The sequence below is a fragment of the Gadus morhua genome, chromosome 5 (genome assembly GCF_902167405.1).
Source record: "Gadus morhua chromosome 5, gadMor3.0, whole genome shotgun sequence".
NCBI lineage: Eukaryota > Metazoa > Chordata > Actinopteri > Gadiformes > Gadidae > Gadus > Gadus morhua.
Window position 1 is genome coordinate 22,675,248 of NC_044052.1, and position 26,477 is coordinate 22,701,724.

At 45.4% G+C, this 26,477-nt stretch overlaps 3 protein-coding genes and 1 pseudogene across 3 annotated transcripts in view; all 4 read right to left on the reverse strand.

Moving 5' to 3' along the window:
- Nucleotides 1-26,477, reverse strand: part of LOC115544457 (uncharacterized) — a 993,561-nt gene that overhangs the window by 83,346 nt on the left and 883,738 nt on the right. The gene's annotated exons all lie outside the window — the stretch shown is intronic.
- Nucleotides 1-26,477, reverse strand: part of LOC115544474 (class I histocompatibility antigen, F10 alpha chain-like) — a 126,880-nt gene that overhangs the window by 27,202 nt on the left and 73,201 nt on the right. The gene's annotated exons all lie outside the window — the stretch shown is intronic.
- Nucleotides 3-6,829, reverse strand: LOC115544481 (major histocompatibility complex class I-related gene protein-like; annotated as a pseudogene).
- Nucleotides 17,354-26,215, reverse strand: LOC115544462 (NLR family CARD domain-containing protein 3-like). Its single transcript, XM_030357435.1, has 6 exons — nucleotides 26,107-26,215; nucleotides 22,460-24,242; nucleotides 21,453-21,626; nucleotides 18,744-18,917; nucleotides 18,521-18,567; nucleotides 17,354-17,919 (listed from the first exon to the last, which is right to left on the reverse strand). The coding sequence occupies exons 1-6, from the start codon at nucleotides 26,147-26,149 to the stop codon at nucleotides 17,369-17,371; spliced, it is 2,772 nt and encodes a 923-aa protein (XP_030213295.1). The 5' UTR covers nucleotides 26,150-26,215; the 3' UTR covers nucleotides 17,354-17,368.

Consider the following 26,477-nt stretch of genomic DNA (forward strand, 5'->3'; position numbering starts at 1 on the left):
CACAAAGTTTGAAAATTCTTCCTTTATTTAATTGTTTGGTGCAATCTCATTATACACATGAAACAGAAACAGCTGCTTAATAACATCTGTAATGTATTCGTAACTGTACATTGGTTAGTTTATAAACCAACTGTAGATTACATTGAGAATTATCCACCCGCAATAGCAACAGTTGTATAATCACATCAGTAAATATCAGTAACAGTACATTAGTTACTTTATAAACCAACTGTAAATTATAAAGCAATATCTCAAACAACACATTTATACATAATACTGTACCCCAGTTGTAGGCCCATCCTACCCCTGGCTAGTAGGGGGAATTGGGGGGGGGGGGGGCATCAGTACCTCTTGTACACAGGGCCCAGAAGTCGGTGCTACGGCCCTCCGCCCCGTCTTCCTCTGCTCTCATCTCCTCCACTAGAGGGCAGTCACGGCCTGTGGATGCAGAGTGACAGTTAGGGATGGGGATCATTCATATTTATTGATATCGATACCATTTTCGATACACCTTAACGAGCCGAGTCTTTATCGGTACCACTTTCGATACTTTTCTATTAATTGGTGGAAATACGACGCATTTTTAGTGATGAGGAAAATATTTAGTAAATAAATAATTGTATTTTAAATTAAATGTGTAATTCCTAATAAATATTGACATCAGTAGTTTTAATTATATATACTAAAATTATTAGACTGTACTGTACAACTGTATTAGTAATACAGAAACATGAGTAAGACAGTATTACTCATGTTTCTGTATTAGTAATACAGAAACATGAGTAAGACAGTATTACTCATGTTTCTGTATTACTAATACAGAAACATGAGTAAGACAGTATTACTCATGTTTCTCACCAAAAACCCAATTAAATGATGTTGGACAGAGCCCCTGCCCCGTCCATCCCTCCATCATTGAACCCCATGTCTACGGTCACGTGATACTACACAACGTCAGTGTAACTATTCCTCTAAAATGTGTTCTGGAGCTCAGGGTCACTCAGGGACTGATCTGAGCCTAGCCCTATTCATGGAACTCATTTACCCACAATCCCCCACCTCCATCCCCTCCAACACCAGTCTTACCCCCGTTGGTCCTGATGAGGGCGGGGTCCAGGGGGGTGGAGATGTCCTCGATGCCTTTCAGCTGGACCACACACTCGTACCTCCCCCAGTCCTCCTGTGGGACGGCCGTGAGGTCCAGGTCCACGCTGACCTGGAAGGTCCCGTCGTGGTTGGGGAGGACCTCCCCGGGGTCCACCTGCTCATGGAGCTCCTGGCCGTCTCTCCTCCAGAACACCACCACCCTGTCAGGGTAGAAGCCTGTAGCATGGCACACCACTGGGGAGGAGGGGCTCCTCTGGAGCAGAGACACCCGCGGACACTCTGGAGAGAGAGGGCGGGGGGGGGGGGGGGGGGGGGGGGAGAGGGGGGAGAGAGAGAGAGGGGGGGGAGGGAGGGGGGAAGACAGAGAGAGAGATTTTAAACTTTCATGGTTTTCAAATCTTTTTGGTGCAAAAATAGGGTACCTGAAATAAATAGCCTATTTTTTATGGATGGTTTCTAAGCCCTCTACCGTCTCAGCTACTCTTCACTCTCTATGCTCAGTGTAACAGTGATCATACAGCGCGGTTCGGTCCTGCACACGCCCGGACTCCCGTTAAATCAGCTATTTTCATGATCTCTATAGTAACGCTGATGAACATAACCCAAGTTTGCGGGTTAACAGTTCAATAACTACTGCTGTAATGTATCAGTTAATCCACCAGACATGAGTCGGCCACGCCCACCAGGTCATGTGACTCTACCTGTTCTCTGCAGAGTGCTCTTCCCATAGGCCAGTAGCTTCTTCACACCAATCAACACACTCCTTGGTGAGGTAGTTCTTCCTGTATTGATTACCAGCTCTATTCTGATCCCATCTCAGTTTGGTGGGGACAGCCTGACGTACTGGAGCGACCCAGGTCAGGGTCTTCAGGTCAAACGCTAGGAAGTCCTCTCCATCGTAGGCATGCTGCTCAAAACCATCAGTAGTATCATCCTCATCATCCCACTCACAGCCATACATCACCTGAACAATGTGGGCATCTGAGAGAGAGAAAAAAAAAGAGAGAGAGAGAGAGAGAGAGAGAGAGAGAGAGAGAGAGAGAGAGAGAGAGAGAGAGAGAGAGAGAGAGAGAGAGAGAGGTTAACTGTCTGTCTGTCTGAAGGTTAACTGTCTGTCTGTTTGTAGGTTAACTGTCTGTCTGTAGGTTAACTGTCTCTCTGTCTGTAGGTTAACTGTCTGTCTGTCGGTTAACTGTAGGTTAACTGTCTGTCTGTCTGTAGGTTAACTGTCTGTCAGTCTGTAGGTTAACTGTATGTCTGTCTGTCTGGGTGCTGCTCTAGAGGTATTATGGGATGCCCCCTGTGGTCAGTACTGTGGCCTCTGGACATGTGGGTGTGTTGTAGTGGTGCAACGGTTCACGGGTTACCCGTGATCCGTACGGATCAACCCTCACGGTTCGGGACGCAAGTGATCCGCGGATCGGCTGATAAAAAGAAAAGTGGTGCGTTCACGTGATCAATTCCGGTATTTACAACATCATCAAGTATCGTAGCGAAATACAGTTTCTTACTTGTTTTATTTGGCGTTCTGTAAATCCCATTGAAACGGAAACAGGAACCGGAAGCAGGAATGTTTATGTATGGTTGTAGTCTCTTCGCTCGGTTCTCCGTATCAACAGTAGGGCTAGAACCGAGCGAAAAGACTACAACCAACCCCCCTTACAATGAGCAATGAGGGTGCACTCACACTAGGCAATCCGGACGTGGCCGGTGGCCGTCGCAAATGTGGCCTGGCCACGGTAGGCTCTTGTACATACGTCATCACGTCGTAAGTAACACGTCATCACCCAAGCGTCCGCTGCATGGACCATAATAAAGTCTGCCGCCAGTCAGAGTTCTAACAACAATGGACAACAACACAGAGAACACAGTTCGCACTTTGCTGAGTCTGTTGCTTATTTGGAAATATGTTTACCGTTTAATGGGAAAGAAGGCTCGTCGCCTTTATTATGTCCATGGTCGCGCATGGACTATGCGTCATCCAGCTCAGGTTGCTTAGCCGTGCGTGTGCGTGTGTCGGCTCATTAGCATCTGTACCGTGGCGGCCCGTACCGTAGCAGCACACCTCTCCCAAGTGGCCAAATTGGCCTGGCCAGGCCAGACTGGCCACTCACACGGGCAGAGTTGAGCACGGTTAGGTGTGAAAACGGCCACGGCCACGGCCAGATGGCCTAGTGTGAGTGCACCCTGAGTCTTCCAACAGAAATCAATGGATTTACAAAATGCCAAATGACAGAAACTGTATTTCGCTACCATACTTGTACCGTCAAATATGAACTCTAAACTCTCTCCAGGCAATGCAGACATCCTGAATTTAAAGTTGTAAATCCAGGGTTACGGATTATTTACTATCCATGTTAAAAAGAAGAAGGAATAATGCCTCAGATTGCATTTTTTTTTAAATATTGACTATTCTTAAAGGAGGCAGGATTATTACCTAATTGTTCACTCTATTTTGTTTTTACACGTTTGACGGTTTTATCTAAAGTCACATTTGTCTTGTTATCTTTATTGTTGTTGTTGATCCGACCCATGACTCAAAAACCTTGACACGATCCGAACCGTGAGTGATCGTGTGATCCGTTGAACCCCTAGTGTGTTGGTTGTCATGGACACGCAAGTGTGTGTGTGTCAGCATGCGCACGTGCACGAACGTGGGCACATGCGTGCGTGCTTAGTTATAGTACATTTTTGTGTGTGTGTGTGTGTGTGTGTGTGTGTGTGTGTGTGTGTGTGTGTGTGTGTGTGTGTGTGTGTGTGTGTGTGTGTGTGTGTGTACATAATGTATGAACATGCCTCCCGTGTGGTTGAAGCGCTTCTTAGCATTCTCTACGTCGACCTTGAAGACCTGCTGGTTACGCAGCTCTCTATCAGTCTCCCAGTCCCAGTAGTCCGGGCGGTCTCTGGTGAGCTGGTCCATCCAGGCCTGTTTGGGTACGGCTCTCTTACTGACGCTGTCATAGTGAACAAATTGAACCTCATCCACCATCCCAGCAGACACATACTCTGGGAAGGATGAGAGGCCAGACGACGCCGTGTAGAAAAACCTCAGAGAGTGAATCACTGTGGACAGACGGACAGACAGGTTGATGCTGCACATCACTTGAGAGACAGACAGACCCCCCCCAGCATGTGGCTCCACCCCCTGTCTATGGGTTTAACTGTATTGACATCTCTTCAGGTTACAGTGAAACACTTTGTCTAAAACAATAAAAACAGCTTTGTTTGAATCCTCCACCAGGAATGGGTTAACCTAGCTATCTGTGTTGTATACGGGTAATGGGTTAACCTAGCTATCTGTGTTGTATACGGGTAATGGGTTAACCTAGCTATCCGTGTTGGTTAGGGGGAATGGGTTAACCTAGCTATCCGCCTTGTATAGGGGGAATGGGTTAACCTAGCTATCTGTCTTGTATACGGGGAATGGGTTAACCTAGCTATCTGTCTTGTATACAGGGAATGGGTTAACCTAGCTATCTGTCTTGGATACAGGGAATGGGTTAACCTAGCTATCTGTGTTGTATAGGGGGAATGGGTTAACCTAGCTATCTGTCTTGTATACGGGGTATGCGTTAACCTAGCTATCTGTCTTGTATACAGGGAATGGGTTAACCTAGCTATCTGTGTGGTATAGGGGGAATGGGTTAACCTAGCTATCTGTGTTGTATAGGGGGAATGGGTTAACCTAGCTATCTGTGTGGTATAGGGGGAATGAGTTAACCTAGCTATCTGTGTGGTATAGGGGGAATGGGTTAACCTAGCTATCTGTGTTGTATACAGGGAATGGGTTAACCTAGCTATCTGCGTTGTATAGGGGGAATGGGTTAACCTAGCTATCTGTGTTGTATAGGGGGAATGGATTAACCTAGCTATCTGTGTTGTACAGGGGGAATGGGTTAACCTAGCTATCTGTGTTGTATAGGGGAATGGGTTAACCTAGCTATCTGTGTTGTACAGGGGGAATGGGTTAACCTAGCTATCTGTGTTGTATAGGGGGAATGGGTTAACCTAGCTATCTGTGTTGTATAGGGGAATGGGTTAACCTAGCTATCTGTGTTGTACAGGGGGAATGGGTTAACCTAGCTATCTGTGTTGTATAGGGGGAATGGGTTAACCTAGCTATCTGTGTTGTATAGGGGGAATGGGTTAACCTAGCTATCTGTGTTGTATTGGGGGAATGGGTTAACCTAGCTATCTGTGTTGTACAGGGGGAATGGGTTAACCTAGCTATCTGTGTTGTATAGGGGGAATGGGTTAACCTAGCTATCTGTGTTGTATAGGGGGAATGGGTTAACCTAGCTATCTGTGTTGTATAGGGGAATGGGTTAACCTAGCTATCTGTGTTGTATAGGAAGAATGGGTTAACCTAGCTATCTGTGTTGTATAGGGGGAATGGGTTAACCTAGCTATCTGTGTTGTATAGGGGAATGGGTTAACCTAGCTATCTGTGTTGTATAGGGGGAATGGGTTAACCTAGCTATCTGTGTTGCATAGGGGGAATGGGTTAACCTAGCTATCTGTGTTGTATAGGGGGAATGGGTTAACCTAGCTATCTGTGTTGTATAGGGGGAATGGGTTAACCTAGCTATCTGTGTTGTATAGGGGGAATGGGTTAACCTAGCTATCTGTGTGGTAAAGGGGGAATGGGTTAACCTAGCTATCTGTGTTGTATAGGGGGAATGGGTTCACCTAGCTATTTGTGTGGTATAGGGGGAATGGGTTAACCTAGCTATCTGTGTTGTATAGGGGGAATGGGTTAACCTAGCTATCTGTGTTGTATAGGGGGAATGGGTTAACCTAGCTATCTGTGTTGTCTAGGGGGAATGGGTTAACCTAGTGATTGTTAGTGCTTGGCACTTGGTTCTATGAACATCCTCACTGTACCCACAGTGATATATTGTTGTTCCTCTTTCTGATGACTTATGTTCTTTGGATGACTGCGTCTGCTAAACGCCCTCAATGTAAATGTAAATGTTACCAACTGTTTCATTCTTAGAACTATATATTCCATAATCCACCATTTTAATAAATACATTTTTACGTTCAAGAATTTCTGATCCAGGAATGATTAATAGTGAGATCAAATGTGTCTTCTGTTGATCAAGTGAACATATTAATGAGCCAGTTTCCTAAAGTAGTATAAGATATGAATAACTTAAATAAACATTATTATTAACACTTCACTGACCTGGGAGGCAATATTTACTCATATATAAATATTATGATATGAATTGATATAGAATTAAAATGAGTAGGGTCGAACAGTATGAAAGTGGTTCTGATAAACGAACCTCATCATCCGGTTTAGTCTCGTTTTCTCAGTTTGAACCCAAATTGAAACGCAGTCGAAACAAAACGCAAACTGGTTTCTGAAAATTTGGTTTAAATATCGGAACAAGTGAATGATTAATCATCCTGTGGATTAGTTGTTTGAGTTTGAGATTGTACACAAACGCAGTTTCATATCCACAGGAAAGACAGCGAAACTAAGCACTGCTTCGGGACCACTATAGTTCTAGTTCCGGGTCTATATATAGTTCGGACCGAGACGCTCTGAAGGGTCCTACCGGCAGACCCCCCGGAGAGGAGCCCCAGCAGCAGCAGCAGTCCCAACGCCCCCATGCTGAGTGTGGAGGATGGTCGTCTGGTCTCCTGAAGGTTTGAACCGGCGGGACTCGAGGGGAGGGAGGAGGGGGACCCGCTCGACCAATGGGAATTAATAAAGGCGGTCGCGTCATTAGTTACCAGGTGGACAACAACAGTTGAAGTGGAAATAAGTGAAGCAACCGAACGGGCAGAAGAGCCTCAAGAGAGGCCTGGTATACCTGGTATACCCAGATAAAACACAAACCCCCACAAACACACACACACACACACACACACACACACACACACACACACAAAATAAGAATATAAAATATATACATAGTATACTGTTTACATACATGTAAATATAGAGTATGTCGGTGGACATAGGCTGACTCCATGCGTTCTGGTCTACTGTTGTGACGTGGTCTTGGTGCTGAAGAGATCAGCAGGACCGCAGCGCCCCTGTGTGGCCGGCCGGTGAACCGCGGGTTGCTGACCACTGCTCAGCATCGTGTCAGCCTCCGGAGGATGACCTCACCCGGGACCAGGAGAGGACTAGGTCTCAGTTGCGGTTCAACGTCCAGTTACTTACGCCCCCGTGTGTGTGTGTGTGTGTGTGTGTGTGTGTGTGTGTGTGTGTGTGTGTGTGTGTGTGTGTGTGTGTGTGTTTGTGCTTACGCCCCGGGGGCGTAAGTTACCAGCACCATTACAGCTCATACTTCACTGGACGCCATTCTGTGTGTTGGCAGTTTAGGTGTTATGACGCTGGTGACGGTGTTGTCTCTTCACCCTTTAGTACACAACTCAATGATGTACCTCACTTTAGTACACAACACAATGATGATCTCACTTTAGTACACAATACAATGAGGATCTCACTTTAGTACACAACACAAGGATGATCTCACTTTAGTCCACAACACAATAATCTCACCTTTAGTACACAATAAAATACGATCTGACTTTAATGACAAACCAAATTGAAAGTTAGTGCCAGGGTCAAAGGTTTGTTGTCAACATTTACAATACAGTTCATTACAACACAACACAACACTGCAAAACAATCTTGATAAACTGTGACCAAATCCATGTTTTTTATTGTGGTTAAATCAGACGCCGTGGGCAGTCTGATTTAACCACAATAAACCACGTGAGCTGCCATTCGGCGGCTCGTTGGCGTGACTTTTCCTTTGTTTTTCCTGACCTTCCAAGCCCTCTAAGACAGACTTCCAGTGGTGCTGTGACATGAAACATAGTCTTGGATCAAGTGGAGAAGATTCCGTTAAGCCTGTAAAATGTGCGCTGAAAAGTTAGAGTCTACCACAACATGAAATAAGCAGACTGGAATTCGGAGTTGGAAACTTTATTGACAGCAAAAAGAAAAAAACTGCTTGTAATATGTTAATTATAAATCCCACAAGACCAGTGTATTCCAGCAACTCTAAAATATTTTCCAAAAAGACTGATGTGATAATGATTATTATATATATATATATATATATATATATATATATATATATATATATATATATATATATATATATATATATACATATATATACATATATATATATATATATATATATATATTACATAGTATTAAAGAAGGATTAATTAGGGCCAAGGACAGTCTGAATCAACGGTCTGGATTACGGCCCCTTAATAATCCTAATAATACCATATTAAACATCTTAAACATTATAAACCCACACGTTAAACCAACGTTATGCGCTGAGCAACCGCATCCTAACTAAGATGGCCGCTCATGAGGGAGATCATGTTGCCATGGTTTCAAAGCATCAGTTACAGATCGGCGAGTCAACCAATGACTCAACAAATTATCAAATGCACAATTTAATGGAATATGACAGTTGTCATATTCCTAACAAAGTCATTTTAGTTGGTAATAATCACTTAGTTATACTGTAATAAGAGTAGACAATGATTTCATTTATTTAAGCTTTCTTGGGGATTAATTGTTGTTTTCCAGATCAAAGTGAGTCAGAGTGTTGTCGTTGAGTCTGAGGCGATCTGAGCCCCACGCCTGATGGTCAGGATTATGAATGATGATCAATCCTCCAACGAGAAGCCTCTTCATCATTCAGCTCTAAACACCAAGGGAGCACAGGTCAGCTCCAACCATCTATCAGCACCTCACTGCTCACTACCTCATCATGAGCCCACCACATGATAGGGCTTGTACCGTGGGACTCCTTGGAGCCTCTTTCATATGGCAGATCGTTTGTGTAGATAGCATGAGGTTAAAGAGATTGTTGAAGCATTACTGTTAGCGTTTAGCTTCTACCTCATGTGAGCAAACCACATAAGAAGCAGCTAGCCTCTAGCATATAAACAGGGTCCCCACACACAAACACCCGGTACATAACAATCATATTTCAAATCGATGAATCTATTTAGGGTTAAAAACCAAGTTGTGACCAAACTAATACTATTACAATATCACTATCACTGATGAATACTGTTATAATATTACTATCACTGATGAATACTGTTATAATATTACTATCACTGATGAATAATGTTATAATATTACTATAACTAATGAATACTTTCACGATATTACTAACACTGATGAATACTGTTATAATATTACTATCACTGTGATAAAGTACAAAATATATTACTGAAGTACTATACATATATATATCTGTGATGAAGTACTCTATGACTGTGATGAAGTACTATATATATTACTGTGATAAAGTACTATTTATATGACTGTGATGAAGTACTATTTATATTACTGGGATGAAGTACTATATATATTACTGGGATGAAGTACTATATATATTACTGTGATGAAGTACTATATATATTACTGTGATGAAGTACTATCTATATTACTGTGATGAAGTACTATTGATGTTACTGTGATGAAGTACTATATATATTACTGGGATGAAGTACTATATATATTACTGGGATGAAGTACTATATATATTACTGTGATGAAGTACTATTCATTTTACTGGGATGAAGTACTATTTATATTACTGTGATGAAGTACTATCTATATTACTGGGATGAAGTACTATATATATTCCTCTCATGAAGTACTGCAGTAATGTACTGTGAAGACATTAGTGCCCTCCCACCCATCCTCCAAAGAGTTATGATGTCACAGAATACTGACCTTGGGGTCAGGGGTCGGGGCCAGAAGATGTTTCTGTCCCTCAGGGATCTCAGAGCTGGTGTCAGAACCTTGCAAGAAGCAGACGGTGAGGAGCTGAACGGATCTACAGAGCTAGATGTATCTAGATCTACAGAGCTAGGTGTATCTAGATCTACAGAGCTAGGTGTATCTAGATCTACAGAGCTAGGTGTATCTAGATCTACAGAGCTAGGTGTATCTAGATCTACAGAGCTAGGTGTATCTAGATCTACAGAGCTAGGTGTATCTAGATCTACAGAGCTAGGTGTATCTAGATCTACAGAGCTAGGTGTATCTAGATCTACAGAGCTAGGTGTATCTAGATCTACAGAGCTGTATAGTCCACAGACCAGTCACCATGGTATCTGTGTTGGTAGTATTGTTAATCATGAGAGCAGAACTGCAGTAAAAACACACGTTACTCACCAGCTGCTGGACGTTTGGCTGAATCTAAGGATCAGGAGAAATGATCAGTGTGTTTCATATTTCATATTTTACTTTCATATTCTTAATGCCTCAACATCACTGGGGCCTGGACCTTAGAGGAGGTTCTTCCTCCAGTGATGGAGAGGTTTCTACCACCAGACCGCTAGAGTATCACGACGACCAATCAGAGTCCAGGAAGGGACGCAGCGAGGGGGCAGGAAGTAGGGGCAGCTGGGGGTCAGGGGTCAGCTCACTCACCGTTCCTCTTCCAGTACCAACTGACTCCCGCCAGGACCAGAGCTCCAACCAGGAGGAGGGCCCCCGCCACAGAGCCAGCGATGGGGAAGGGCCCCGGGAGACCTTCAGGGGAAGAGAGAGCAGGAGGTCAGGAGGAGGGCCCCAAGGAGGTGGAGGAGAGGTGAGGTGGAGGTGAGGTGGAGGTGGAGGTGGAGGTGAGGTGAGGTGGAGGTGAGGTTTGTCCCCTACCTCCGTCCCTCCCAGTCTTCCCCCAGTTGGTCCTGATGAGGGCGGGGTCCAGGGGGGTGGGGATGTCCTCGATGCCTTTCAGCTGGACCACACACTCGTACCTCCCCCAGTCCTCCTGTGGGACGGCCGTGAGGTCCAGGTCCACGCTGACCTGGAAGGTCCCGTCGTGGTTGGGGAGGACCTCCCCGGGGTCCACCTGCTCATGGAGCTCCTGGCCGTCTATCCTCCAGAACGCCCTGTCAGGGTAGAAGCCTGTAGCATGGCACACCACTGGGGAGAGACGGAGAGACAGAGAGCCAGACAGAGAGCCAGAGAGAGAGAGAGAGAGATAATACAAAGCACCACCAGCGGGCAGCGCCGAGGCGTCGGTTCCTCGGCAGCGAGGTTCCGGCGGGAGACAATCTTAGGCAACAATCCCTTTCTCCTCCATGTCGTGGTTCAGTCCACTTCAGATTGACGTGGACGTGGAAGAACCAGAGACGTCGGAGAACCCGACGCAGTCGTTTGAGGTTCATAATATCGTCTGGAGGCGCACACAGCTTTTGGCCTTGATAATATACATTATATGATATAGATATCTACGAATAATGTGATATTATTTAGATATAGAGCTCCAGGACTCCCGCCGGAGCACCAAGGGTGTTCTAGAATATTTACAGAACACGGCCATTGGCACTTGGTTCTATGAACATCCTTACTGTACCAGCAGAGATATACTGTAGTCTTTCTTCTTTGACTTATTGTAGGCGTCTGCTAAACGCCCTAAATGTAAAATGCAAACGTCGCAGCAAAGTTCAGAAGCGCAGGAAAGAGAAGACATTAAAGGTCCCACGGCATGCTACTTTATGGATGCTTATATATATAGGTGTTAGTGGGCCCTTAATACAGTATTTGAAGATGTTCAAGAAATTCAGCCTTGGTGCAGAATTACAGCCACTACGAGCCAGTCCCACAAACTTGCCGTTTTTAGAGACGGGTCAAGGTGGAGGGTGGGGGTGTGGCCCTGAGCAGCTTGCGGCCACGGTACCATGAGCTCTGTTTACAGTGGATGTAACGCAATGGCGAGGCGCACACAGCCTTTGGCCGTGTTCTGTAAATATTCTAGAACACTCCGGGTGCTCCGGCGGGAGTCCTGGAGCTCTATATATCAATAATATCAGACGATACATAGATATCTATATCATATAATATAGATTATCACGGCCAAAAGCGGTGAGTAGCTCCAGACGATATTATGAAACCAAAACCAAAAATAAATAGTAATAGTATATCGAAATAGTATTTGTGAGAGGGGGGGAGGGAGAGAGAGAGAGACAGAGAGATAGAGAGAGTCCGGTCGTCTGTCTGTGGTTTCTTTCTACAACCGACACAGAGCCCCCCCCCCCCCAACCAAAACCCAGGGAGGAGGTCCCAGAATAATATCAGAAAAACATTTGTTGCTCTACTTTTAATTTCTGATTAATATCTTATTATTCTTAAGGCACTGATGGAAGCATTAATCACTAATAAAACAAGAAATCATCGGCTGAACACACGAGAACATTCAGTTGGATCCACTGAGTTGTTTATTGCAATTATGCTTCACTAACAAATGAGACAGAAAAATAGTCCCTTACACGTACACAATAAACACAAGGACTAAAACAATAGAAGCATCAGACTTTACAAATCATCAACAGGTGTGCACGTATCTTTAATAACTGAACATGTTCTGCAGCCACTTGGTTCCAAACGGAACCCAAAAAAATCAAGATTCAGCCTAAAGTAATTTACAACATGCAACATTATCCCATAGACCTCTTGGTTATTAAGAATAAAACATAAAATCTGCTTTAAATCAGATTGTAAATCAGGATTATGACAAAAATGATGATATAAAGGTACGGCCACACCAACCGCGTTACTCGCGTTGGATAACGCGAGTAAAGCGCCTAACCTGACGCTTGATCATTGTGTGATCATTCCGTTGACGCTTCCAACGCGTCAACGCGCCAACGCAGCTAGATGAGTCCATGTCCATGCAAGTGAACAGAGCGTTCCCTCTTCGTCATAACTATCAAACCAAACATCCTTTTCATTCACCGAGCGAACATTATGAAAGTAAAATGCACATTTCTCGCTAAAAATGTTTCCATAAACGCATTTAATGGCGTAACTATGTTACTATTTCCACCCAGAATAAAGATAGTTGTCGGCCGTGGCTGCGCTGGAGTCCGAGGTAGGAAACGCAAACGCCGCCGGGTTTGGGTGATAGAGCTTAGATCGGGTTAGATTAAATAATCTCTGATATAAATAACAATAATCGGGTTAAATAACTTCACATGGTGTGTCTGCAGTGCCGCTGCTAGCTATTTTGGGGCCCTAAGCATAACTCCTTTATGCCCCCCCCCCCCCCGAAAAAAAGAATTGGTTTCTGCCAGTTTAACATTTTATTAAAACGCAAAAGTTAAATCTACTTTGTAAACACAGTTCACAGAACAGCCAAAACATACATACAGTACACACAAGTATTGGAATGTCCAAAATCTTTTAAATTAAATAGTTATCCATAAATACAAACTTAAAACCAGAAGTATACAAGTAAGAAAAATTATTCTATGAAGCAAAGATTTACAAGCAGAAACTATTTACACAAATATTTACACACTTTACTTTGTAAACGGAGACAGCCTATTTTTTTTTTTATTTTTTTTTTGGGGGGGGCCCCTCAGGACTTGAGGCCCTACGCGCAGCGCGCGTTATGGGAGCGGCGGCACTGTGTGTCTGATGTGTTTCCAGCATTCGTAGTGTTGATCAGCAGAGAAATAGTCCGCCAAGACATTGAGGTTGCTTAGCATCCAGACACTCTGTCCATGCAAGTGAACGGAGCGTTCCCTCTTCGTCATAACTATCAAACCAAACATCCTTCACATTCACCGAGTGAACATTATGAAAGTAAAATGCACATTTCTCGCTAAAAATGTTTCCATAAACGCATTTAATGGCGTAACTATGTTACTATTTCCACCCAGAATAAAGATAGTTGTCGGCCGTGGCTGCGCTGGAGTCCGAGGTAGGAAACCCAAACGCCGCCGTGTTTGGGTGATAGAGTTTAAGAGGTCCTGGACTTAACAGCTGCTTTTGATACGGTTGACCACAATATTCTCCTTCACCGCCTGCAATACACCATTGGACTATCAGGAAATGTAAAGAACTGGTTCACCTCGTACCTCACTGACAGAACTGAGCACGTTGCCCTGGGCAAAGCAAAATCACACACTAACAACGTCACCTGCGGTGTCCCCCAGGGCTCGGTGTTGGGCCCCACACTGTTCTCACTGTACATGCTCCCCCTGGGTAGTGTCATTAGCAGGCATGGCTTGTCTTACCACTGCTATGCTGATGATACACAGCTCTACATCAGGACAACCCCCACTTCTTCTGCCCCTCTGCCAACATCCACACTGACCACCTGCCTGGAGGAGATAGAGGCGTGGATGAAGCTCAACTTCCTACAACTTAACAGCCATAAAACGGAAGCCATCCTTGTTGGCACGCCACATCAGCTCCGCTCCCCCACCATCACCAATATCACCTTCTCTGGCAAAAACATCCCCCTTTCCACATCCGTCACCAACCTCGGTGTTAAAATGGACCCACAACTTAATTTTGACACCCACATCAAACACCTCTGTAAGACAGCTTTATACCACCTCAGGAACATCGCCAAACTCCGCCAATCACTCACCCTGGCTGATGCAGAGAAGCTCGTCCATGCCTTTGTCTCCTCCAGGTTGGACTACTGCAATGCACTCCTCATTGGGATCCCTGGCAAGAGCATCCAGAGGCTCCAATACATTCAAAACAGTGCTGCCAGGGTCCTGATGAGGGTGCGCAAGCATGACCACATCACCCCCATCCTGAAATCACTGCACTGGCTCCCTGTCTCACTCAGAATTGAGTACAAGGTCTCCCTCCTCACCCACCAGTGCCTTCACGGACTTGCCCCCCTCTACCTTCAGGAACTCCTCACCCCCCCGACAAACTCACGTACACTCCGTTCAGGATCCACTCAAACCCGACATACGAAGCTGTGCACCATGGGTGATCGGGCCTTTTCTGCTGCTGCCCCTAGACTATGGAACGCCCTCCCTGACCACCTGAGGGCTCCACAGACTACAGCTCTTTTTAAAACGGAACCTCAAAACCCATCTCTTTAAAAGAGCATTTAGCTAAACTTTCTTTTTAATAGTTTTTTGGTATTTTTTTCTCTGAAGCACTTTGAGATTCTTGAATATAAAGTGCATTATAAATAAAATGTATTATTATTATTATTATTATTAGTTTAGATCGGGTTAGATTAAATAATCTCTGATATAAATAACAATAATCGGGTTAAATAACTTCACATGGTGTGTCTGGTGTGTTTCCAGCATTCGTAGTGTTGATCAGCTGAGAAATAGTCCGCCAAGACGTTGAGGTTGCTTAGCAACCAGAGACTCTGTCCATGCAAGTGAACGGAGCGTTCCCTCTTCGTCATAACTATCAAACCAAACATCCTTCACATTCACCGAGCGAACATTATGAAAGTAAAATGCACATTTCTTGCTAAAAATGTTTCCATAAACGCATTTAATAGCGTAACTATGCTACTATATCCACCCAGAATAAAGAAAGATGTCGGCCGTATGCTTCTGTCCAAGCTCACTACTCTCTGCCAGTGACGTCGGGTCAAGCTCCACGCTGATTGGCTATCGCGGCTAAGCGCCACGCGTTGGAGCGTTGAAAGTTCACATTTCTGAACTCCGGGCGTTGGTGCGTTGGGCGCGTTCCTGCGTTTACGTGCGTAATTACGTGCGTCTGCCGCTTAAAGGCGGCTGCATGCTTCAGCGTTGGTGTTACGTTGTTGCGCAAAATTTACTCAAAGCAATTCATGCTCCCTTTTAGGTTGCGCGTGTTGCCAAGCAATTTACCGCCAGAATAATATGTGGAGTAAAGTTTTTCGTTGAAGACGACCTCGAGAATGACGTCTTTGTCTGTGGGAGTCGTTGGTTTGTTTATGTGCCAGATCGTGTTCTCCCCATACACAGTGAATGATGGCAACAGACAGAGGAACAGGGGTGATGAAGTTGTTGATCATTGGGGTTGTATAAATGTGCATATCTCTCTACATTTTAAAACGACATAATGTGTTGGCAGCAAAGTTAACTTCACTTCACGTTAATGCTTTTGTATATGAGCCTGCCGGGTCGTCCTTGCCTTCTGGCTTTTAAAAATGGCGGTATGAAAACAGGAAATGTGATACTCCAGACAGGAAGTAGTAACCAGACCAGCAGACCAATCACAGCCTTGCAGGCTGCGCGGCTCGCGTAAAAGCTTACGTAAAAAATTACGCAAATCTAGAAAAATCGCCCGACGCACGCAAGACGTGAGAAGTCGCGCAAGGGGTGCGCAAGGGCGCGCAAGGGCCTCTTGCGCTTACGCTTACGTAACTGAGCATAAATCGGATCCATACCTCCGGATCCGGACGAAATTCGTCCGTCGCCCCCGGAGCTACCCTTCATACCTCTGTCTGGTTTCAGCGTTGTTATGGATGTTACGCAATAAATCCTCTAGAGGGCAGTGACTGTCGTTTCACAAATTAACGTCATCGACAATCGCAAACATGACATCTGTAGAGATGATTTTGCTTTGTGTCATCCGAAAAAAAAGTGCAAAAAGTGTGTGGTGGCATGTGACACCCCTCACCAACCCGCAGATTATCTCCTCAAAATGTTGTCAAATGACCAGTTACAACTCATTGCCAAAGCAGGGGAACAATAAAATAAAAATGTCAGGTATATAGTATAATATAAGTACAAAACGTCAAATACAATATATATATATATATAGATGGATAGATAGAGAGATAGATTATACTACTCTATCTATATTCGCGATTGGTCTGACTTTTGACCATATAGGCCTACTGCCGCCTCGATTTCCGGCGACGGACCCATTTACGGACGAAACACCTCCGGGACCGGACGAAACTTTCCGTATCCGGAGGTATGGATCGGCCTTAACGCCCCTAACGCGACGCTTCAACGCATGTAACGCGTCTACGCGCCTATACCAATGGTTCCCTATGCAAAAATGCCGAGTTTGGACGCCCCTAACGCGAGTAACGCGGTTGGTGTGGCCGTACCTTAAGACCAAAACTGGTGAAGTCTGAAAATATACAAAGATGAACCATCAATAGGTATTTTATATACATTACAAATAATAAATGTGCTTATCTAACTATGGGGGATCTTAAAGGTCTTTTCATGGTTTATCATGCTATACTTTCCAGAAGAGAGAGGGGGGGATTGAGAGCGAGAGCGACAGAGAGAATGTAATTGATGAGAGAATGTAACACAGACACTGAGTCTGGTGCTGTGTGTGTGTGTGTGTGTGTGTGTGTGTGTGTGTGTGTGTGTGTGTGTGTGTGTGTGTGTGTGTGTGTGTGTGTGTGTGTGTGTGTGTGTGTGTGTGTGTGTGTGTGTGTGTGTGTGTGTGTGTCCTCCTCCCCCGCGCCCGTTTTCTTTTTCTATAACCGACGCCGAGGCCCCCCCCCCCCCCCCCCCTCTACCCCTGAGGGATCACAGAGACGCTGCCCCCCCCTACCCAGAGCCCCGGGAGGAGGTCCTCCTGGGTGAAGGAGGACCAGAAGGTGTGGATGTGTGTCAGTCTGTCTGAGGACCCTCCTCCACCTGGGGACACTTCGTAGAAGGACAGAGAGCCAGCAGGCCGGTCCAGATACACTCCTACTCTGGTGGAGCCAGCGGGGCGGAGAGGGAGGGCCGTTAGTGTACCGTTGTACCGGGCAGAGTAACGACCATCATCACAATAAAGAGTCCAGGACTTGTTGTTCATTCCAAGCCTGCTGTCACCACCGCCTCCTCTCCTGGTAATTCCTCTGTGTGTCACTCCTATCTCAACAGCTCCTTCCCACTCTACCTCCCAGTAACAGCGGCCAGTCAGAGCCTCTCTACCCAACACCTGGAGCAGGGAGTCAAATCTGTCTGGGTGATCCGGATACGACTGGTCCTCTCCAACCCGCGTCACCTTCCTGTTGTCCTCAGACAGAGAGAGTTCTCTGTGGGCCGTGTTGGGGTCCAGTGTGAGGTCACAGGCATCTGAGGGAGAACCAGACATGATGAGCTGCTGAACCGCTCTTCATCCTCATCATCATCACTAGTACTGTTCTCCTGCGCTCAATGTACCTATACATAGATATGAACACATACATACATATACACATGTACACATTCATAGATACACACACCTCAACAACAACGTTATGAAAACAACGACAATATTATGAACAGATCAACAACAAACATCTCTCCTTGGATCCAGGCTGCTCTTCTTTTTATTCTCTTTCAGACTCTTTTTGTGATCGCCTTCTCTTCTTCTTCAGCCCCCCCCCTCAACCCCCCCCACGGCACCCTATCCCCCTCACCGGCCCCTCAGCCCGGTCACCCCCCCTCCCCCTCCCCCCTCAGCCCCTTCACCCCCCGCCCCCCCACAGCCCCCCCTCCCCCTCACCGGCCCCTCAGCCCGGTCACCCCCCCTCCCCCTCTCCCTCAGCCCCTTCATCCCCCCTCCCCCTCCCCCCTCAGCCCGGTCACCCCCCCCACCTCAGCCCCCCCTCAGCCCGGTCACCCCCCTGCTGTGTGGATGGACTTTCCGTCTCAATAGTGAGTGTGTGATGTGATGAATCAAACAGACACTTACACTTCTTTAGAGCTGGTTTCAGCCTCCACACTCCACCGTGCTCCACACTGGGGGGGAAACAAAGTGAGAGCAGCATGTTGAAACATTCACCTTCATCATCTGCCGTCTCATCATGTTCTACATAACATGAGTTACAGCTGCCTTTTCAAACCACTTCATCTAGCAGCAGCATGAATCCTAGTAGGAGACTTTGTCCCTGAGTGGTGAGCTGTCCTCTTCATACCTGAGAGTGTCCAGTCTCCAGCGTGGATCCTCCAGTCCAGCAGAGAGCAGCGCAGCTCCAGAGTCTCCTGGGTGATTGTAGCTCAGGTCCAGCTCTCTCAGATGGGAGGGGTTGGAGCTCAGAGCTGAGGCCAGTGAAGCACAGCCTTCCTGTGTGACCAGGCAGCCAGACAAGCTACACACACACACACAGGCGCGCGCACACACACACACACACACACACACACACACACACACACACACACACACACACACACACACACACACACACACACACACACACACACACACACACACACACACACACACACACACACACACACACGTGTGTAAAATCCTGTGTTTTTCCAGTCTGCCAACCACTTAGTGTACGTCCTACTAAGGTCCTTTTATGAAGCACTTCCTGGTCCATTGAAGGGACCATATTTGTGGATAAAGAATTAGCAATTAAGATAATGAGTACTGGATATTAGGGGGTTACAAAAAAATGTATACGTTTACACGACCCCTACTTTTTCGTGTACACGGTTAACCGTTACTTTAATAATTAATGGACTGCAGTCGCGCTATAGGGGGATTATTTGTTTATCGATGCGCGAGCAGAATGATCGCAAAAAAAAACTTTTGTTTGACCGGTTGCCGTGGTTATCTCCATGTGGTTCATTTGCAGTTGCGGTGTTAATTAGGATGTTTTCAGCTTACTGTTACATTAAACTGTAATAAGAAAACGCGGTTATATGCTAGTATAGACCCTATAGTATCGGTGGTATAAAGGCTGGGACGGATTTCAAATTATAAATATGTAAACTTTATGTTGAAAGTATAGACCGTCGCTATTCCCATTGAAACGAATGGTGCGGTGATTATTCTTCAAAACGAGAGCTGGTAAATTGGGAAAAATTAATTAAACTGTAATCAGACAACGCGGTTATATGCTATAGACCAGTGGTTCTCAACCTTTTTTGAGCAAACCTGACCTTACCCTGATCCTCTGGCGCCCCCAATCATTTATTTTTAATAAACTAACAACCCCACTCACACTCGTGTTATATTGCTTAAAGCTAATTAATGCATCGTTTTTCATTGATTTTGCGGTGGTCACTAGTAGCAATGAATGCCCTCTGAGTCGGTTTTGGTGAAAAAAATATTAAAATAGTCATGACATGCAAATGTCTCACTTCTGATTGGCTAACGGCACTGTCCATCACTGTAATAAACCCAATTAAACTTCCAGAGCGACGAGAGAGAGAGACTAGAGGGACAGAGAGAGAGAGAGAGAGAGGCCTCGTCTCCCGTCATCCTTGACCGGGACCACGGCACTCCCGCGATTCCCGCCGTGCCCCGTGAACGAATGAATGAATGGCCCGGGTACCAAGGATACCGTGGCCAGGGCAACTTGGGCCCCACGAAAACAGATTGCGCACAGAGGGGGGGGTTTGTGTTATGTTACGCAGGGGTTACCAATTTGTTGATATTTTCATCTAGTGTTGAACAGTGCACAATGAACAGTGAAGGTAACAAACTCTTAAAAAAGAACGTGAATTTGAACAAGTGAAAAATTAACTAATAATATATAATAATATATTGAACTAAACTTGAAGTAACATCTATCAAGTGTAAACATGCACAATATGTCAGTTTGACGCGTTTGTGAGGCCACAGAATAGGCTAGCATTAATTTTAATCAGTGGGAGCCCTGTGCTTGTTTCCCTGCAACAAGAAGGTTCCATCTGGGGGTGATGGAAGACAGTGTTTGTAATGTCTAATCGATTGCAGAATTTTGTTTTAGTTGCAGTCATTGCTGAAAACCCGGCCGTGCATAGGTACGTGGTGGGAAATGGAAGCAACGTTATCAGCGCTTTTACGGATATCTCGGGATAACCCGCTTTGGTTTTGATCCAAAAACCGGCCAGAGAGGTTTGCTCAAACACACTTTTAAGACCACCATCATTTGCTGTTTCGATCAATTGATCTTCCTCCTGCACTGACAAGTGGTTCGGGACATTGACAAATAGGTTGCGGATCCACTCATTTGTTCGCCTTGGAACTTTGGAGGATGGGAAGTGAGGTTCGAATTCATTTGAAAGCGAACAAGGTGATCGCGCACCAGCTGCGAAAGAATGGGCCCTGCCTCAGTCCCTCCCAAAATCCCCACAAATGTTTGGAACATATCGAATACTCCCCTGTCCACTCGTTATCCCCACTAATCAAGCTTGGCTTTAAATGCAGCAATTTTATCTGCGAGTTTAAAGACAGTCGTTATTCTTATGATTTACTAACCAGTTACACATGTACACGTGTACCCGTGCACACCCCCACTGGATATATTAAGCTTTAAAACACGTTTTTTTTTATATCTTTCCAGAGACCCTCTAAAATGTTTCTGTTGAGGCTTTCAGGGGGTCTGAGGTGTCCAACTAGGGGTAACACCCTCCAAAGACCCCCTGCACTAAACTATCACCGTCCCGTATACGGGGGACAGTGGGGGGGCAATATAATTATATTCTGAGCTCATTTTTATTTTTATAATTGATAGGTTGCAGGCATATGGATGTATTGCAATATCCACCTAATCAAAAGGTGTTACATCTCCAATGATACGAAATCACGGATGTGGTCATCACAGGTACTGAGTTATAAGATGAGTTATATAACCGTCCTCTGATGTGGAACTTGTGGTGGAACTGTTTGACCATTGAGTAAAACTGACCTGAGAGTTTCCAGTCTACAGTGTGGACTCCCCAGTCCAGCAGAGAGCAGCTTCACTCCTGAATCCTGCAGATCGTTGGAACTCACGTCCAGCTCTCTCAGATTACAGGAGTTGGAGCTGAGAACTGAGGCCAGAGCTTCACAGCATCTCTCTGACAGATGACAGCCATTCAGCCTGCACACACATAACACAATATGTTAGGGACTGTGATTAGAATGACCCACATCATTTACTTTAAACTTAATGGAGGCTGTGTGTAGCAACCAATAATGTTATAGTGGCCAATTAAGTAATAAATGGCAATAACATAAAAATGTAAATGTAATAAAGCCAATAACTTAATAACTTGCCAACAATGTAATAAAGTTGTTGAGCCAATACCGTTATAACTTTTTGCCAATAATGTTATAACTTATTACGTTATTGGCTGCTTACTATTATTATAACAGAACCCTAAGAGTAACGTATAAATCCAAATCCCCTCTTTGCTCCTTTAAGGCATCCTCTGGAGGGGGTATGAGGGTGGAGGGGTCACTGTTAGGTCAGATATTTAAGCGTTTGATGCAAGATGCAATAATAAGGCTAAGTGACAAATTCTCTCCAGAAATTGAAAATAAAATAAAGAGATACCTAATTTATTGCATTATTGGCTCAGTTATTACATTTTCTAAATATTTTTTATACAAGGCCAATAACGTAATAACCAGCCAATAACGTAATAAGTTATAACATTGCTGGCAAAAAGTTATAAAAGCTTTTATAAGATATGTTTTATTAATTGAACTATATTAGATCCTTAAATGTTAATTTAATAATCTGCGTAACTTTTACTTTTAACGTAATTAAGTTATTGTCTTCCATCTTTATTAGAAAAGTGGGTTAGTGGGTTTATTGTAATGCATGTTATTAGTGAACCTACAGATATGTTTTGTTAGTTGTAACTTATATATTCTACTATCAGGTATATTGTGTTGTGTATTGTCATACATTATTATGAGTAAACCTACAGTGATCTTTTGGAGGCTTTGATCACTGGCAGCAGCATCAGAAGACCCTCCTCTGAAGCTTGGTATTTCTTCAGGTCAAACATGTCCAGCTCCTCTTCTGATGTCAGTAAGATGAAGACCAGAGCTGACCACTGAGCAGGAGACACATGCGTTTCGAAGAGACTTCCTGATGTGAGGGACTGTTGGATCTCCTCCACTAGAGAACGGTCGTTCAGCTCATTCAGACAGTGAAACAGATTGATGCTTCTCTCTGGAGAGAGATTACCATCTAACTTATGCTTGATGTAAGACACTGTTCCCTTGTTGGTCTGTGAGCTACTTATTGTCTGTCCCAGCAGACCTCGTAGGAGAATCTGATTGGTCTCTAGAGAGAGGCCCAGGAGGAAGCGGAGGAACAAGTCCAGGTGTCCGTTCTCACTCTGTAAGGCCTTGTCCACAGCACTCTGGTAGAGGAGGAGTTCATCTTCACTGGAGGTTGGTGGTTCTTCTGAGAGCAGATTGACACCATTGTGGATGAAGGACCAAAAGACATAAAGAGCAGCCAGAAACTCCTGGAGGCTCAGATGGACAAAGCAGAACACCTTGTCCAGGTACAGCCCACACTCCTCTTTAAAGATCTGGGTGAACACTCCTGAGTACACTGAGGCTGCTCTGATATCAATGTCACACTTTACCAGGTCTGCCTCGTGGAAGATCAGGTTGCCACTCTCCAGCTGGTTAAAAGCCAGTTTTCCCAGAGAAACAATGATCTCCCTGCTCTGTGCAGTCCAGTTTGTGTCTGTTTCAGTTAACAAACGATACTTCCTGTCCCCCTGTATGGACTGAACCCTCAGGAAGTGGCTGTACATCTGAGTCACGGTCTTGGGCGTCTCTTCTCCTATCTGGGATGTTTTGAAGAAGTCCTCCAGGACTGTAACAGTGATCCAACAGAATACTGGGATGTGACACATGATGTGGAGGCTTCGTGATTTCTTGACGTGGGTGATGATTGTGCTGGCCAGCGTCTCATCTTTGAATCTCTTCCTGAAGTAGTCCTCCTTCTGTTGGTCGGTGAACCCTCTCACCTCTGTCACCATGTCAACACAATGAGCAGGGATCTTATTGGCTGCCGCAGGGCGTGTGGTTATCCAGACGCAAGCAGAGGGTAGCAGGTGGCCCCTGATGAGGTTTGTCAGCAGCATGTCCACCGAGGTGGACTTTGTGACATCATTCCATATCTTGTTGTTCTGGAAGTCCAGAGGAAGTCGACACTCATCCAGTCCATCCAAGATGAAGACAACTTGGAACCGGTCGTATCTGCAGATTCCTGCTTCTTTGGTCTCAATAAAGAAGTGATGAAGAAGTTCCACCAAGCTAAATTGTTCTCCTTTCAGTAAATTCAGCTCTCTGAAAGTGAGGAGAAATGTAAAGTGTATGTCGTGGTTGGCTTGTTCTTTAGCCCAGTCCAGGGTGAACTTGTGTGTTAAGATGGTTTTACCAATACCGGCCACTCCAGTTGTCATTATTGTCCTGATTGGTTGATCGTGTCCAGGTAAGGGTTTAAAGAGGTCGGCACATTTGATTGGTGTTCCTTCATCGGCTGGTTTCCTGGAAGCGGTTTCAATCCGTCTGACCTCATGTTCCTTGTTGACCTCTCCACTGCCTCTCTCTGTGATGAAGATCTCTGTGTAGAACTCATTCAGAGGCGTTGAATGACCTGCTTTAGCGATTCCCTCAAACACACACGAGAAATTTTTCTTCAAATGAGACTTGATTTTATGTTGGCACTCGACAGCAGCAGCTCCTAAATGAGAAAAAAACATTAGACATCAGTTAGTGGATGGTGGCATCAGTTGGAACATGTCAATATTTCCTGTTGAATTATCAATTTCATGATATTTAGTGGCTTCATTACTTGTGGGCAGAAAAGCTGGTTGTGACAGACTGCATGTTACAGAGTCAAATGTTCAGGACTTTTCGTTTTTCCACAGCAATATGATTGGTCTAATGATAATACTAATGATAATGAATTAGTGTAAAATGAAATGCTGATATAACAAGATAGTGTTGCATCTCTTCCACTGAGTTATTCTGCTGTTGATCTGCAGCTTATGTTTAATATTATTATTAATAATTATAATAATATTAATAATTACATTGAATAACATTTTATTTCAAGGCGCCTTTCATGACACCCAAGTTCGCCTTACAATTCATAAAACAATCTAGGGTCAAAAACAGCAAGAGCTGCATCGCCAACAGCATGATCAAAACAAGACATAAGACCCATGTAGGAGGAGGTAAGAACAGCAGTGAGGAGACCCAGGTAGGAGGGAGTAAGAACAGCAGTGAGGAGACCCAGGTAGGTGGGGGTAAGAACAGCAGTGAGGAGACCCAGGTAGGGGGGGGTAAGAACAGTGAGGAGACCCAGGTAGGAGGGGGTAAGAACAGCAGTGAGGAGACCCAGGTAGGAGGGGGTAAGAACAGCAGTGAGGAGACCCAGGTAGGAGGGGGTAAGAACAGTGAGGAGACCCAGGTAGGAGGGGGTAAGAACAGTGAGGAGACCCAGGTAGGAGGGGGTAAGAACAGTGAGGAGACCCAGGTAGGAGGGGGTAAGAACAGTGAGGAGACCCAGGTAGGAGGGGGTAAGAACAGCAGTGAGGAGACCCAGGTAGGAGGGGGTAAGAACAGCAGTGAGGAGACCCAGGTAGGAGGGGGTAAGAACAGTGAGGAGACCCAGGTAGGAGGGGGTAAGAACAGTGAGGAGACCCAGGTAGGAGGGGGTAAGAACAGCAGTGAGGAGACCCAGGTAGGAGGGGGTAAGAACAGAAGTGAGGAGACCCAGGTAGGAGGGGGTAAGAACAGCAGTGAGGAGACCCAGGTAGGAGGGGGTAAGAACAGTGAGGAGACCCAGGTAGGAGGGGGTAAGAACAGCAGTGAGGAGACCCAGGTAGGAGGGGGTAAGAACAGCAGTGAGAAGACCCAGGTAGGAGGGGGTAAGAACAGTAGCCCAACGGGGATACGAGGGGAACCCCCAGTAGGGGGTCATTACAGCGAGAAGGCCAGTGGGAGCCCTAGCACCCACGGTGCTGAGAGCCCTAGCACCCACGGTGCTGAGAGCCCTAGCACCCACGGTGCTGAGAGCCCTAGCACCCACGGTGCTGAGAGAACTAGCACCCACGGTGCTGAGGCGGGAGGTCGGGACGGTGAAGACCAGCAGAGGATGACGAAGGGAGCGGCAGGGCCTGTCCTCCTGGAGGAGGTCGGGGAGATAAGTGGGGGCCACGTTGTGGGGGGCTTTGTCGGTGAGCAGAAGGGTTTTAAGGTCAGTCCGGTGTTGGACAGGGAGCCAGTGTAGTTGGACGAGAATGGGGTTGATGTGGTCGGGGATTTGGTGCTGGTAATGATGATGTTTAACATTCTTTAACCTGAGACCCCCACCATTACCCTACATATCCGGATCAAACCATTTAACCTGATACCCCACAACAACCCTACATACTGGATCAAACCATTTAACACCAAAGAGGAAAGATTGTCTCCACGTTGAAGTTTGAAATGTATAAGTCTCACATTATGTAATTTAGTCAGAAGAGAACAAATAATAATCTCCTATTGCTCTTCAAAATGTGTATTTCTTCTCTGTTTTCAAAATAAGAGCCTCTTACCGCCCCACAGTTTGTCGGCCAGTTCCTCCTGGTTCATTTCCATCAGGCAGAGGATTGTGATGTCCACCACTCCCTCTATGGCGCGCCTCCTCTGCTCCTCCTTCTTATCATCCACCTCCTCCACTCTCTGACCCTCTGAGCATTGTGGGTAATCTGAGAAGAGATCCCTCCAGAGCTTCTTCAGCTCCTTGTCTAGAAAAGCGTGTGCGTTCTCCTCAGCCCTCTGGAACAGAACAAACATCAAGGAGAACTTTACTCTGAACTCACTGAGGACATCAGAAGCATCTGTCCTGGATTCACGTCCCGCTGGACAAGAGATGCTTTCTAATGTTCATGGAGAGCTGAAGTCAAACGTCTCGGTGGACATTTAC

Bases quoted from the DNA above. Each gene is read 5' to 3' on its own strand.
- LOC115544462 (XM_030357435.1), bottom strand. From the start codon at position 26,149: ATGGAAATGAACCAGGAGGAACTGGCCGACAAACTGTGGGGCG. The intron at 18,568-18,743 runs GTATGAAGAGGA...TTTCCCCCCCAG, and splicing joins TGGAGACTGGACACTCTCAG to TGTGGAGCACGGTGGAGTGT. The intron at 17,920-18,520 runs GTAAGTGTCTGT...GTTCTCCCTCAG, and splicing joins GAAACCAGCTCTAAAGAAGT to ATGCCTGTGACCTCACACTG.